Genomic DNA, 14,457 nt, shown 5'->3' with positions numbered 1-14,457 from the left:
TAGATCTATGATGAAATTCCGCGAATAAACAAGGAATAAACACCTTTTAGTTTATGAAAACAAGGTTCAAAATTTAATGACGTAAGTACGTCGTGATAAAAGTAGTAGTGGTTGTAGCAAATAGTTCACATACATGAAAAAGGTGTTTCAGAAAAAAATCTGTGTCTTTGTTTAGAATAATTTGCGAGTCTGCATGGCTGTTGGCAAGATTTAGTCGTCTTGTTTGAAATGTCAGCTTTCATGTTTAAAGCCGTCTGTTAAAATGATTATTACTTTAATCCTTGAGCCCCAAGCGTGAATGATCCATACAGACCGTTCTCGAGAACGGCACAGCTATAAAGGCTCCGTCACACAGGCGCGTTTTGCGGGCGGCGCGTGAGCGGGGCGCGTCGCTTTTACATATAAAACGCTCACGCCGCGCTCACACCCCGCCCGGAAAACGCGCCACGAACGAATAGTGATTTAGTCGAATACCAAAACATTCGTCCACATTATGGACCGAAGTACAGAAAATTTTACAATATTAATAGGCAATAATAAATTGATATTTTTATATTATAATTGTTCTTTCAGTTAGACGTATTCGCTTTGTCTTATATGTCAAGCAGGAGTCAATCAGATAACTTGAAGAATCATAATTTTTGCTGTCAACGAATTCAAATCAACGTTTTCATGTGGACGTGTTTCTATAAGTGTCATATTCCACACTATGTGCAAAGCAAATATTCGGAAATCGGCCATCGGCATCGTACGTCGAACATAGATTCCTAAATATTTGGAGATAGGTTACTGTCTCTGTCTCTATACAATGTTGTACAAAGGCAGGCGGTATTTTAAGCACGATATACCTTTTTTCTTTTGGACAAAACATAAATTGCTTTTGATTAACTCGCGATCATCGAAGGCAACAGTTCTAATTGAGACTATTAACATGCATTAACATGTCTGATTCAGAAAAAAATGCCTGGTATCGGCGTAAATATGAAATGATATACGGCTACTGGTTCAGTCGCCGATCACGCCCTCTACATGGAGCATATAGGACGACTTGGCTCACAAACTATTGCCGCTCCCATACTAATAAAGTATTTTCTTGTTATGACGCCCACGGCCGCATACTAGCACCGCGCCGCTTACCGTCGACAGCAGCAACAGGGCGTTCATCCTCACTTCCCAATGGTCGCGCTCTGAGGGCCTACCGCGAACACCGAAGTTCGCAAATTGCGTGCGTCTTTACTCCAACTAAGGCGTGATTAGACTGACATAAAAAGGTGCCCGCAATTTGCGAACTTCGGTGTTCTCAGGAGTCCCTCTGATCAATTCAAAGAAATTTCTTTCGAGAATGTTCCGGCTGTGGAATGAAAACGTAAAGCGTAAACGTAAGCGTCAGCGGTAAAATTGACTATCTGGTCTGATGGGTGATGCCATTGAGTGATGCGGCGAAGCACCTATTTTTTACATGTGAAAAACGTCTATTTGTACACATTCATAATGCGGAATCCATTGTAGCTAGTCCATGGATCCAGCAAACGAAGCAAAAAAGAAATAACATGATATACTTAAGTGTATGCTAACGATCCTACAATATGTTTATACGATACAACCACAAAATGCACGTATAGTTATTTTTGAACACAACAATTTTAACTCATTATGTCGATCATGAATGTGTTAAAGCTATGACATTTATAATCATAAATTCATAAATGTCATTATTTAGAGGGGAAAATGGGGACTACGTTTGCGCGAGTACGCGAGCAGTCACGACTCGCGCGCGGTCGGCCACTTTCCTCTTAATTTGCAAATTGTTTATTAGTTGAAGTTAATTTGTAATCATACAGAAAAAGTTGCATGGTTGCCTTTAATTATTATGGGTTATGAGACTTTGAAGCTTTTAAAAATTGTATGGAATCTATTTTTCGCTACTTATCGAAAATAGTAAAAGGACTTACTAGTTACGGTTAGTATACACATTGTGTATTATTTTTTTCATAATGTTAATATTCAGAGATAAAAAATGGTGACTACGTTTGTAAGAAGAAGCGGTCGTCGACTTATGCTCTGAAATCATTAATAAATAATTAATGATAATCGTGTCTAGCTTAGTTGATAAAAAGTCATTATCGTCAAAGGCACATCGCCCTTGACTCGTTCGGATTAAAACTTTTCTTGTTAAATTCATACATGCACATAAACAGGTTTAAAAGCGCGTGCCCTATATATGCCTAGCTCAAAACTTGATCAATAATCTGGTTCCAGGGTAACAACCGGCCTTGTGAGACCACAGTACTTGTACATAGGTACCCACAGGTAATAGGAGCTGTCGGTCTCGTTTTCTTCACACAATCATTTAGCTCAGATAAATTTTATGACATGCAGCCGTATTCGAACAATGAGATACGTCAAATACTCGATATTGAAACGATATGGATTGGATATGTCAGTGTCAAACAAGTGTCAAAAGTAACGTTTTTGTTCGAAGTAACGTCAATTTTGACACTTGCTTGACACTGACATAATATATCCAATCCATATCGTTTCAATATCTAGTATTTGACGTATCTCATTGTTCGAATACGGCTGCTAGGCTAGGTGACATTACCTACAGTGCCAATCTTAATCGTTATTAAAAGGTTAATAACACTGTTTAATTAATGATGCAATGAGCGAGGCGATCAGATCTTGTCGATTTTTAAAAATAGTTTTTGTGTTCTTAAATGTTTGCATCGGCTCTACGGTATCAGTTAGGTACTAGCTCCCACTCAGCTCGGATTGGGGTACACTGAAGCACATTTACTCAGTCAGTGGTCGACTATTGAGCTTATGAGCGACAGAATATTCTATTTAAATATTTAGACACATTTCATATATAATATAAGTAGTAAATATTTCATGGTGGACATATGGGTACTAGTGAAGACGAATAGTTGTCTAAAACGGGTAGTAAATGCGAGTTTATTAATTGTGACCGTTCTAAATAAACCTGACGTTTACTAACTGTATTCAACGTTCACATAAGGTAAGTCCGCTTTGAGTAGGTACTTGTTTAAAAAATATCTCGTTAAATTTAAGTACAAATAAAAATTATAACAAATTCCAAAAATAAATACAAATGGAATAATATTCAGATTTTGCATCAAGTGCAAAATTATACCACAAATATATGGCTATAAGTGTTTACATAAATACAATACCTATTAAACCAATATTGTGTAATAAGTTAATAACTAATAAATATATAGTGAGTAAACTTTGCGTTGACTCGAAATCAATTTATAATATATTATGATAGCAAAATCACTCTCCGTTTGGTTTTATACTCAAATTTGAGTACCTACCCCTTCGGGTGGCAGCACCTCCGGTTGAACGGTAGGACAAATGGCGCGGCCATTTTTTAAAATATGCCTCGGCGTGGCAGAGGCCGCGAGAAGGTTCGGTCATAACAAGCCCGTAATTGGCAGAGACCGTCTCGCGGCCTCTGTGCGACGCTGCATTTCGCGCCTAAAATAAAACCGTTAAAACTATGCCTTACTTGCTCACTCTTGCAAGATGCATTCGTCAATAGGCAAGGATGGTATTCCCTAACGGTCGAATTCCCGCGTAAAACAAAGTTTGTTAGAAATGACGTGATGTTCCTGCCCCACCTCGCCCATTACGCGCCGACCGTCGTCGAGCCGCGAACATTCAAACGGAATACGCACTGATAAAAAGTGAAATAAACTGTGTGAATCGTGTTAAATGTATTGTTTTGTCATAAAGTCTGCTTTTTCTACAATCAATTGTTTTATTTCTTAATTATACGTATTTTTACATGAAAGTAAAAAAAAATTGGTAATATGAGATTAGAACAAGTCTAGCATAATTCACATAAATAGAATAGAATTCATTGGTATACAATCAAATAACCCATTTTATGCTGAATTCAGTGATATATCATTCATAGTTTTTTTTTGGGAAACGGTCATATTTCTAACACGCGCCAAATTCGCGATGATCACCCGTTGAGGCCCCGCCACTTGACGTATATTTTTCCAAAATGGCTGCGCCACTCAACCGGCTTGTTATGTCTGTCCGTCTCGCGGCCACCGCCACTTACCGTAGAGACCTCGAGGAGGACAATGCCACTCGAAGGGCTACTTAACGTGTTTGATTTAAAGTATTTTTTATTATGCTATTGTATTTTTACTAGAGTATTGAGATATAACTATTTAATATTCAGACTTATTAAAGTCTAATAAAATAAAAGCTTCTAAAATAATAAAAGCTTGTTAAAAACCGATTCAATCGATAGTACGTTTAAAAAAGAAAATGCATAACGAACATATATTAATATATATGTTCGTTATGCATTTGCATTCGGTTTTTAACAAGCTTTTATTAGGTCGACCTGTATGTAACTAACTATGTAATGGAATCTAAGGTAACTAATTGAACCATCTTCCAAGGCGTAGCGTCATGAAAATTGGCAGCTGTATGTAGTTCTGATGACAATACATTATTGTATTGGTATTATGGTACTGTCGAACTGATCTGATGATGGAGACAGGGGGTGGCCATAGGAACTCTCGACCTGTATGTAACTAACTATGTAATGGAATCTAAGGTAACTAATTTAACCATCTTCCAAGGATCGTAGCGTCATGAAAATTGGCAGCTGTACCTATGTAGTTCTGATGACAATACAATAATATGGTACTGTCGAACTGATCTGATGATGGAGACAGGAGGTGGCCATAGGAACTCTGTGATGAAACAACGCAACCTAATTATGTTAGGGGTTTTTAGAATTGTCTCGATGAGTATTAGTTGTCTGTCAGCGATAAAAGCGTGTACCAAAAATTAAATATTTTCCAAAAACTTATTTGCAGATATTTTTTTATGATTTTCTTTACCCAGCTACTCCCAAAATTAGCTGAACTCCATACTCTGTAACAAGATATTTTTATATCGAACACATTTATTTGCAATGTTCTAAAATCATGCTCGATTACGACTTTATTGATAATCATAAAATAATCTAAAGGTACATAAAACTTATAAGTATTTAGTTGGTTAATGGTTCAAATGCTCTATTTAGTACCCCTAATGACTGCTCTCTAGTGAATTCTTTTAGGACATACTTAATCGCTTAGGACATTTCATTGTTAGTAGATGAGTGAATGCCTATATAATTCTTACTCCAAGCACGTTTACAAGCAGGTAGCATTAATATGTACCTATAAAAATATTTTTATCGTATGTTTATCATACAAAAAATGTTTCTCTACACCGAATTTATTGGTCGATAAGACTAGAAGCATAATTATATGCTATCTATAAAATACATTGTAGTCTAGATTAAACTGTTTCAATTCCCTATCTCACTTTTATTGATAGCATGATAGCATAACACGATGCCACGACAAAAAGAGAATATACTCAATCTAATTCCAATTTTAGCCAACCGTGTAAGCAAGTCAAAGCAAGCAAATCTCATTATTTAGATTATTGTGTATCTGTATGCAATCGATCAAAACACTGATTGTTTTAACGGTGCAAAATCATTTCATGTCCAATCTCCAAGAAAATGGACACGTCACTTGCGAATAACTTGATGTGTTGCTTTTCTCGATGAATACTAAATGAGGATCATAAATATCTACACACATTTTCATCTTATCCCAATGACATAAGATCAAAGCGTGTTTACTTGTTAATGACCGTTACTGTATACGATGCGAATGACAAATTATTACGACAGCCCGAGTTTATTACTTACAAGACGACTTACTTCAAAAGATTACATCTAAATATCGATTCTTGATACTTTGATTACGCCAATATAGACTCAGTTTCGTAGACGATAAAATATTTTTGACAATATTTTTCCAATTTTTATTTTTCATATAAGTAATACATACTTATAATTATGTATATGTAAAGACTAGGTATATCGGCGATAATCCAAGTACGGGAGACAGTTTGATGAAGTGAATATATTTATGGAGAAGGTTTAACAGTGTAGGTATCGTTAAGTGGTTTTACATGGGCTCAATTTTACTTAAAAGGACATGAGTTAATAAAATTACACGTGTATTAAAAATAAATTGAGGGGGAGGAGGAGCATACTTTGATTTTGTGATATTATGTGGGTTTCGTGTTTTGGAAGGGATTTTGACCACCTTGACTCATTACGATTGCACATTCTCGGGAGTTAGAAACCAAAAACAAAATTTGAATAAGTACCTACTATATTTTAACCATAGGTACACATTTTCACAAGTGAATAATTAAACTTCCAATATCTCTAATTTTAATCACTTATCCACTCGCAAGCAGAGAAAAGATTGAAGACCTTTAAATGTGTAAATAATTGCTAGGCATTTACACATGTTAGTGATTCTCACATTTTTACCTTTCGGCCGGCGAGATTTATTACTATCCACACTCATTAGCAAACAGCCAAAGTTATTTTTCAATGTGAAAGAAAATTAATGGTTGCTTCATCCTATTAAGTTACTGTTTTATTGTTTCAGATTAAACATGAAGTACTCGAGGGACCTGATCGTCGCATGCATGCTGATTGGTTTGGTTGTGCGCAGTCAGGCCGCACCATCTTCAAGAAGATCGCGAGCGGCCGCGCTGCCAGAAGCAACGAGCGGTCGCCAGAGCAAACTCACAGAAGAATACAAAGAAGATGGCACTACGGCATCGCCGGCACCACCCACAAACAGGAGAAACAAAGCGTTGAATCTCTTTGGTTACTTCCCATCCTTTCTGTCGTCGGGTTTAGATTATAACGAAGACGATGACGATGACGTCACTTTTGCCGTCAACGACGACCATTTCGATGATGACGATTTGTCTAGAACCATCCCTTCAAGACGCCGACAGCAGAATAAGAAGAAAAACGGCAACGGAGACAATTATCAAAACGATAACTTAAATTCACTGCAATACGACAACTCTCCCATTTTCTACATCAGACTGCCTCCGACTCCGTACATGTTCGTACCCGGTCTCGGTTACGTTTCTCAGCCTCCTAACCTAGGGCCTCCTATGGGACCACCGATGCCTCAGAGTGTGCCTCAAGTGGATCCGTTCATAAACCTGCCTTTAGACTTCGTGTCAAACGGGAAACCTACAGGCGTATACCAATGGGGCAGTAATGGTGGGTATCCTCAAATGCCCCAGGTACCACAAATGCCTCAGATGCCTCAAATGGATCCGTTCGGCTACGGCGGGCAGCCGATAATGCAGCCAATGCAGAGGCCTAGCTACAACAACTTGCCTTCGTACTCCAAGCCCAAGCCTAAACCGGCGCCTACTAATTCTAAAGTCACTAATCTTAAAGGTCAATACGTTTTTAATGGGAAACCTAATGACAGCGTTTACGTTTTGCGAGACACGTATAACTCCATATATTCTGATGCGCTGCAGAACTTCTATCCTTAAAGAGAATCTGATATAGCTAGGAAGTGTTAAGCTGGCTCGTATCGAGCTAAACGTATTTTCAATCAAACGCAATGAAATGTGTGAAGTCAGTACGACTTTTGGTGAATTTAATTAAGAAAGCAATGTCCAGTCAACGAATTACAAATCCGGTTTCATGAAAAACATCAGTGTAGATTTTATTTTTGTAGTTGGTTGCTTCACAAATCATGTTAGTAATATCTAAAATTATTTGAAAATTTAAATCAGTGGTCCATTTTGTGTAATAATTCTCTTAACCATGACGACTGCCAAGAGTGCCAAGTCAATGCAAATAAAATGTCAGGATTTTGTGTTTGACTTTATGGTGAAAAATAACCGAAGTGTCCCTTGGTTGGGAAAATGTTTAAAACACTGATTTGAACAACGTAACTACAGTCAAAGGTAAACATATTGATGTGACCAATTAAAGAAAAAGTATATATATAGGTACCTACGATCTTATAATATTACGGCAATAAGTTCGAGTAGAAGTATATACTATATTCTGTATCTTTAGGTATTTAAATAAAAGTAAACAAAATCCACCCTCAAATGGCTCCTTAAGCCAGTTGTGGGTAAACATTAATGATCAAATAATGTTGTTTAAAGTCAGGTCGTTCAGTGACCGATCTAGGCGGTTTTGTAATTGGTCGGTTAACCAATAAATTTATAAATTGTTTGTTTACTTTTATTTAAATACATAAAGATTCAGAGTATAGACGTCTACGTTAAGTCTGCGCCGACTTGCCTGAGCCAAAGTATTACCGTATTACCTACCATGTACCTTGAAATTAGCAGTCTTAGTGTAGATGAAGAAAGACCTTCATCTATTTGTTTGTTAAATATGCCCAATTGGCCTCATCGATATTTTATCAATGACTGTGGAACTAATGACTAAACTAAATGACTACTTGAATGCATAATAATAGAATATGAATGAAAATAGTAAAATAGCGGAGTCATTTTACAGTTGGGTTTAAAATACCCATGATAAGTACCCTTACGTAAACTTAGCCTGTCGATATTTAATGTGATTAATGTTAATTTTTAATTTGTGTTATAAGTAGCTAGACGTTTTAATTAATTTATATTACCATAATACACTATGTTTGTAACAAATGTATCCTTTTCAGCAATCTTTGTCGATGGTTCGATTAAGTATAAAGGAGGTATTTCGAAAACCACTAAAATTTTCATAATCTATAATTTGACTTCTCGAAAATATTTTATTTAATAACTTAAAAACATAAATGTATTTGAAGCCGGAGTGCTGCAATTTAATTTAAGTGCACAACCTATTGACAAATATTTAATGGTAGGTAATAAAATGACATTATAAAAATGAAATGATTAAGTACCTACTAATTTGTTACTAAATCATTTGGCTACAAATACGTACTTAGACAAATAATTATTGTTGTTTACGGGTCTATATTAGATCGCGTAATAATTGATTGTCCTAATGTAATATTACGCATAAAACTCATTTCGCATAATTGTTATTGTGCTGAAACTAATAACATTTCTAAAAAATTATAAAACAAACCTAACCTAACCTACCCTACACAACCTATGCAAAATATTTTCGAAAATACTCTTTGTTTCTGCTGGAGAAAAATTATGCGAAACATTACATTAGGACAATCAATTACCTATTATGCGACGAGATCGGCACCCGTTGATTACTACCTAAGTATATCTTGATTGGAAAGACCCTAGGTACTCTACTTATGACTTAGGGTGGTATTGCACTTGTCCAAGATCTTTGTCCTATGTGTATTTGCGTCTCAAATTTTTGCTTTATATTCTTTGTCAACATATTTTTGGACAAGCTTGAGCCTATTGTGCTTCTCTCATATACCTACGCATGTAATGTATCAGTGTTTTCAAACACATTTACATTAACATAACTATGACAGAAAATATTATTGATAATCGTTAATACGCTAGCTATGGTTAAAATCTAATTTGAAAATAAGTAGGTAACTTTTTAAGTCAATCTAACTACAAGGCCAGAGCACTAGGCTGTGTGTGCGTAGACGTGCACGTGCGCGCACGCTAAAATGTTGGAGCCGCGCACGCATACGTCACGCAAGTGGTGTGCCTTCTCTCATAAAGATCTGTATACTACAACGCGCACGTGCACGTCTACGCCACGCATGCGGTGTGCACAGGCCTTTTTAGGTTTAAACTAATTTGCTCATCAACTATTTATTTATGTCTATAGTCGATAAGTTTTTATATTAATGTACGTACAAATTAAGAACCGATTTTCCGTCCACTATATATTATATTTAGGTTTTAGATAATTATTTCCTGAGGATCAAAGACATATGTAACTTCGTATAAGACGAATAAAGTCTAAGGAAAAAACGTGCCTCGGAATTCAAGTAAATGTCATTCTCGGATAGATGGCGCACACACCTTTAGCCTACCCTCGGCTAGATGGCGTGACGACACCGTGTCATATTTAACAATTTTAACACATAGATATCAGTGAATGAACATGGATCAAAATGATATAAGAATAACAAAATCATTTATCCATATATATACATTTTTTGATAACTTTATATGTTTTCATTTTGAGTTTTAGTCGTGTGTCGATAGATGGCAGTAAATTTACAGTGACTACAAAATTTACAATGACAGGACCCCTCTATACTATCTATTCTTTTTGCTGAGGATTAAGAGCCCATCAACGCGCACACTAGCGCTGCAACTACTAAATAATCGTGACTATTTAAATTTAACGATAGGTATTTAAAAAAGGGGGCCGCTACGTACTGTGTTTTGTATTTAAGTACCTTTTGAATACATCAAACTAGTTTTTATGTTGCTGGATTCGTCAATCTATGCGTCCAAAGTTAAAACGGCCGTTTTTGTTTTGAGTTCATATTTAGAAGTGGCGTGTGCACTTTGATGGGCTCTTAACCTACATTCTGATTCTGACATCATGTGACAATCATGTTATTGTTCACAATAAAAATCTATTTTTGTAATATAATAGTACTTCTTAAATTAATACAATGCAAGCTAAATATGACTAATAATGTATGTAACTAATAATAAATGAAATATGTTTACAAGCTAAACACAATTTTAGTTATTAAATTACAAATAAAAAATTGTAAATAGGTAAATATTTATTATTTAATATTAAGTATCTACCTATGAGCTTAGGGGGTAGTTATCTTAATGAAAGCATTTGAAGTTGCTTTAAGTTAAACTCGAAATAAGTAGGTAGATAGAGTTAGACCAAGCTATGTATGCAGCAATTTTGATATGGACTGTGCAAATGTTATTTTAATCGCCAAGCTTCTATGAAATTATGACGTTTAAAATAACACTTGCACAGTCTGTGCTATCAAGATCGCTGCAAACTTAGCTTGGTCGAACTCTAATATTTTTATAAATAATCGACATAGCTAATGCAGCTTATGAAGCGATAGAACTTCGTGTGAAGTTGACGTTGTTGAAACTGTAATACAAACGATACAAACGACATTAATGTTTAGATTATTAAATGACTTAATTAAAATTAAATTAAAGGCTTTTATTTTTTAGTATGTACCTACACACTTAACTACTCTACAGTTATGGTTGCGGTTAGGGTTTCCCCTGACATTGTCAGGATTTTTAGCCTTTTGTCAGGATTGCGCGTGACAGAAGGGGTGAGATAATTAATATGACTTATTTATATTTTAACTATATAGGCACTAGGTATTTTATAAATGAAACGTCAGAGCTTTTGGGCGGTCAAATACGAACTGGTTTTATTCATCGAGCTGTAAGTAGAGTGAACCTGTTTGTTTACATTATGGGGTCGTGACGTCACACAACCACAGGGCGGCTATCACGCGTGTTTTAACCGTGGTACCAGAGCTTTTTCGCCTCAGCAACTCGAACAAGGGTACTTTGCTTCTTAAAATCAGTGAGCAAAATGCGATTTTGCTCACTGGGTGAGACAAAATGACATTCAAGTGGCCTTTATAGTCAAATGTCATTTCAACATGCGGGGTCTATAGAGCGTGTCACATATTTTTGCCGCCTTCGAAGAGTAACTTCGTAAGACTATTGCAGGTGACTGTACAATTAAAATAATGAACTCAAAAAAAACACAGATTACCACGCAAAATTAATTATTTTACTTTTAAGAATTTCTACTATAGTTGACAAATAGTACGTAGGTATCCGCAATTCGGACCGTATCTTACACAGTTTTTTTTTTACAAAAAAAATAGTTGTCGATTGAAGTGTTACTTGATGTTCGTTATTTCCATGTTATTTTACTGAAATTTATTATTACGTTTTGTTTTTGTGTTCGATTGCGGTAATTAAACTTAATTGTTTGTATAGGTATCTTAAGAAAACATGAGTGCATAGGTATTAAGTGATGAAGAAGGATTACATTTTCAAGTAGTCTAATAGGTATGTTCTCACTGCTCCCGTGAAAAATCTGTTCTCACTCGCTACGCTCGTGAATCTATTTTACTTTTTTATATCACTAGGGTAGGTTAGGTTCGTTAGTTATCTTCAAATGGCCGAAGGCCAAACGGCACAGAATAGGAGCCCCGCGACAGCGGGGCTCCGTCGACATCGCTAACGTAAAGATAAAACGACGAAAATGATGTAGGCATTTTGCGTTCGGGACCGTTCGCGATGTAGACTAAATTTAAGTGATATAGGCAAAATATTACACTAGTCATTTTCGTGTTTTAACCGTGGTACCACAGCTTTTGTACCACAGGGGGACCACGGGTAATTTTTTTTCCCCGTAGATCCACTGCTCCAGTTTTAAGTTATACCTTCTTTATAATGCTAAAAAACGAACTATAGAAACATCAAAGGAAACATCAACTAGCCAATAAAAGCTAGCTAAAGTAATTTAGAGTTAAGTAGAGGAAAGTGTAGGTGATTCTCAAATCTAGTTACAGCATATTATGGCGAATTAACCCTTTATTAACGGATAAGACTGAAAAAATCCGAATTCAAGCCTATTTGATTTGTATTGCCATCCGATATATACCTATATATATATAAGTACCCTGTACGTAAAGTTTCTAATCGATACGGCTATTTAAAGTACATAAATAGACTTACGTAAATCGACTTGCAAGATTTAATAACATTGTATGTTTTGTTAGTGTGATGTCAGCTTGTTACACTTTCCTGAATTTAGTAGGTACTTACTTAACTGACGACAGGGATGCAGCAATACGTAGAAGTGAGAGCATGCATGGTTGCTCATACATTTCTAGCAGGCGTAATTATAGTTGGTCAAACCAATTTGTCAGTCAGTAAGAACCAGGAAAAATATACACATCCTTCTATTTTGGGTGCTAGTACCTAGTACTAGTGTAAGAGAAAGATAGTATGATTCTCTCTGTCTATGATTGAAATGAGACAGTCCTTTGACAAACTATAGGTAAGGTGTATTCGGGTAATACCGAATGTCGGATAATTCCGAAATTCAGATGAAAATCATCCCTAATTCCAGCATAATAAAAGTCTCTTTTCGGAATTATCCGACAGTTTTCCACATTCGGAATTACCCGAGTAAACCTTACCTAAGTTTTAAACTTTTTTGGTGACGGAACCCTTTGGCAAAGCGAAATATTTGCTGGAACCCCAAATTAAAATATTTCGCTCGTCACTGTGAGTGTGGATCAGACTTCTTCTTCTTCTTCTTCTTTATTAGGGGCTATATAAGGCTCCAAAGCCTATGTATCACTGCGACCATTCCTGATCTATTGTGATCGCCACCTATTACAACTCTCGATCCAACCCTGCAACTTCGAATAGCTGCAGGATCCTTTTGGTCTCGAGAGACTTTACCTCCTCCGGGCGTAATATGTGTCCGCCCAAGATTAGGTCACGAGTACGCATTAGGCAAGGGCACTCTGTGAGGATGTGCAAGGGCGTCTCCTCCGCCTCCATACAGAGTCTGCACTGGATCAGACTTATAGAAGAGCTGTTTTTTTCTTATTATTACCTACAATTAAATATAGGGTATTATACTGTATTTAAAATAAATTATTTTACACCATGCATGAAATAAAGCACCAGATAATTATTAGAAAAACACAGATAGGAGTTATTTTTAAACACAAGTTCTATTTAATAAATCGGATAGAAATATAAAAAGTAGGTGAGTTGACCGTGACGTCACGATGTAATGTTTCATATAAATTCCATTTAGCAAATCGTTTTGACAGTTCTAAAAAAGTACCTAACTGACTAATAGGAAAATACCCTATTCTCGCGGAGCCCCAACATGCCCCAACAGAGGCTGCGGTAGGTAAACTACCAGTATTTCATACTTCTTTAAAAGACATATTTAGTTATAAACAATTTTATAATATAAATAGAAAACATTTTATTTGGCGTAAAACATTAGTTACTTACACATAAAAAAATAACAGAGTTATTAATTACAAGGACAGCAAATATGATACCATGATGTCTGCATGATGATATTAAAGTAGTCTAGTCTAAATGATGAAAAGGAGAGGATATGAAAAACGAATAAGTTATAATTATAAGTAAGTAAATAGGGCCTATTTTAGATTTAAGCTAGTTATTAATTTCGTTTAGTAGTACCACTGTATATATATTGTATGTAAATGAATGATTTTAAATATACTTGGTCAAGCAGATCTTGTCAGTAGAAAAAGGCGGCAAATTTGAAAAATGTAGGGGCGAAGGGATATCGTCTCATAGAAAATTTGAATTTCGCGCCTTTTTCTACTGACAAGATTTGCTTGACCATCTATAGTAGGTAAATCCATAAGTACATAATATTTTATTTCGAAAACGGTACCAAGTCAGGGTTCCATTTTCATATTTCGTTTAAATACGTTAGATGCTCAAAATTTTCCATTCTATAACCAAAATTATCAATTCTAACGCGTAGGTACTTAGGTGATCAGATGAGCCATTTTATTTAGAATGTAGGTTTACCGCTTTTTTATTTGGACATTATTTTTGCCTATGTTACTGCTG

The 14,457-nt window shown here is 35.8% G+C and overlaps 1 protein-coding gene and 1 long non-coding RNA gene across 2 annotated transcripts in view; one reads left to right on the top strand and one right to left on the bottom strand.

Moving 5' to 3' along the window:
- The window catches only part of LOC134791501 (uncharacterized), a 32,571-nt gene extending 22,798 nt beyond the window's left edge, over positions 1-9,773 (top strand). The window contains exon 2 of the mRNA XM_063762546.1: positions 6,516-9,773. Within this exon, the coding sequence (XP_063618616.1) occupies positions 6,523-7,434 (912 nt within the window). The 5' untranslated portion in view covers positions 6,516-6,522 and the 3' untranslated portion in view covers positions 7,435-9,773. The remainder of the gene's footprint in view (positions 1-6,515) is intronic.
- The window catches only part of LOC134791805 (uncharacterized), a 470,284-nt gene that overhangs the window by 44,956 nt on the left and 410,871 nt on the right, over positions 1-14,457 (bottom strand). The window lies entirely within an intron of this gene.

The sequence above is a fragment of the Cydia splendana genome, chromosome 6 (genome assembly GCF_910591565.1).
Source record: "Cydia splendana chromosome 6, ilCydSple1.2, whole genome shotgun sequence".
In the NCBI taxonomy this organism is placed as follows: domain Eukaryota; kingdom Metazoa; phylum Arthropoda; class Insecta; order Lepidoptera; family Tortricidae; genus Cydia; species Cydia splendana.
This window is presented reverse-complemented; position numbering and strand designations above follow the sequence as displayed.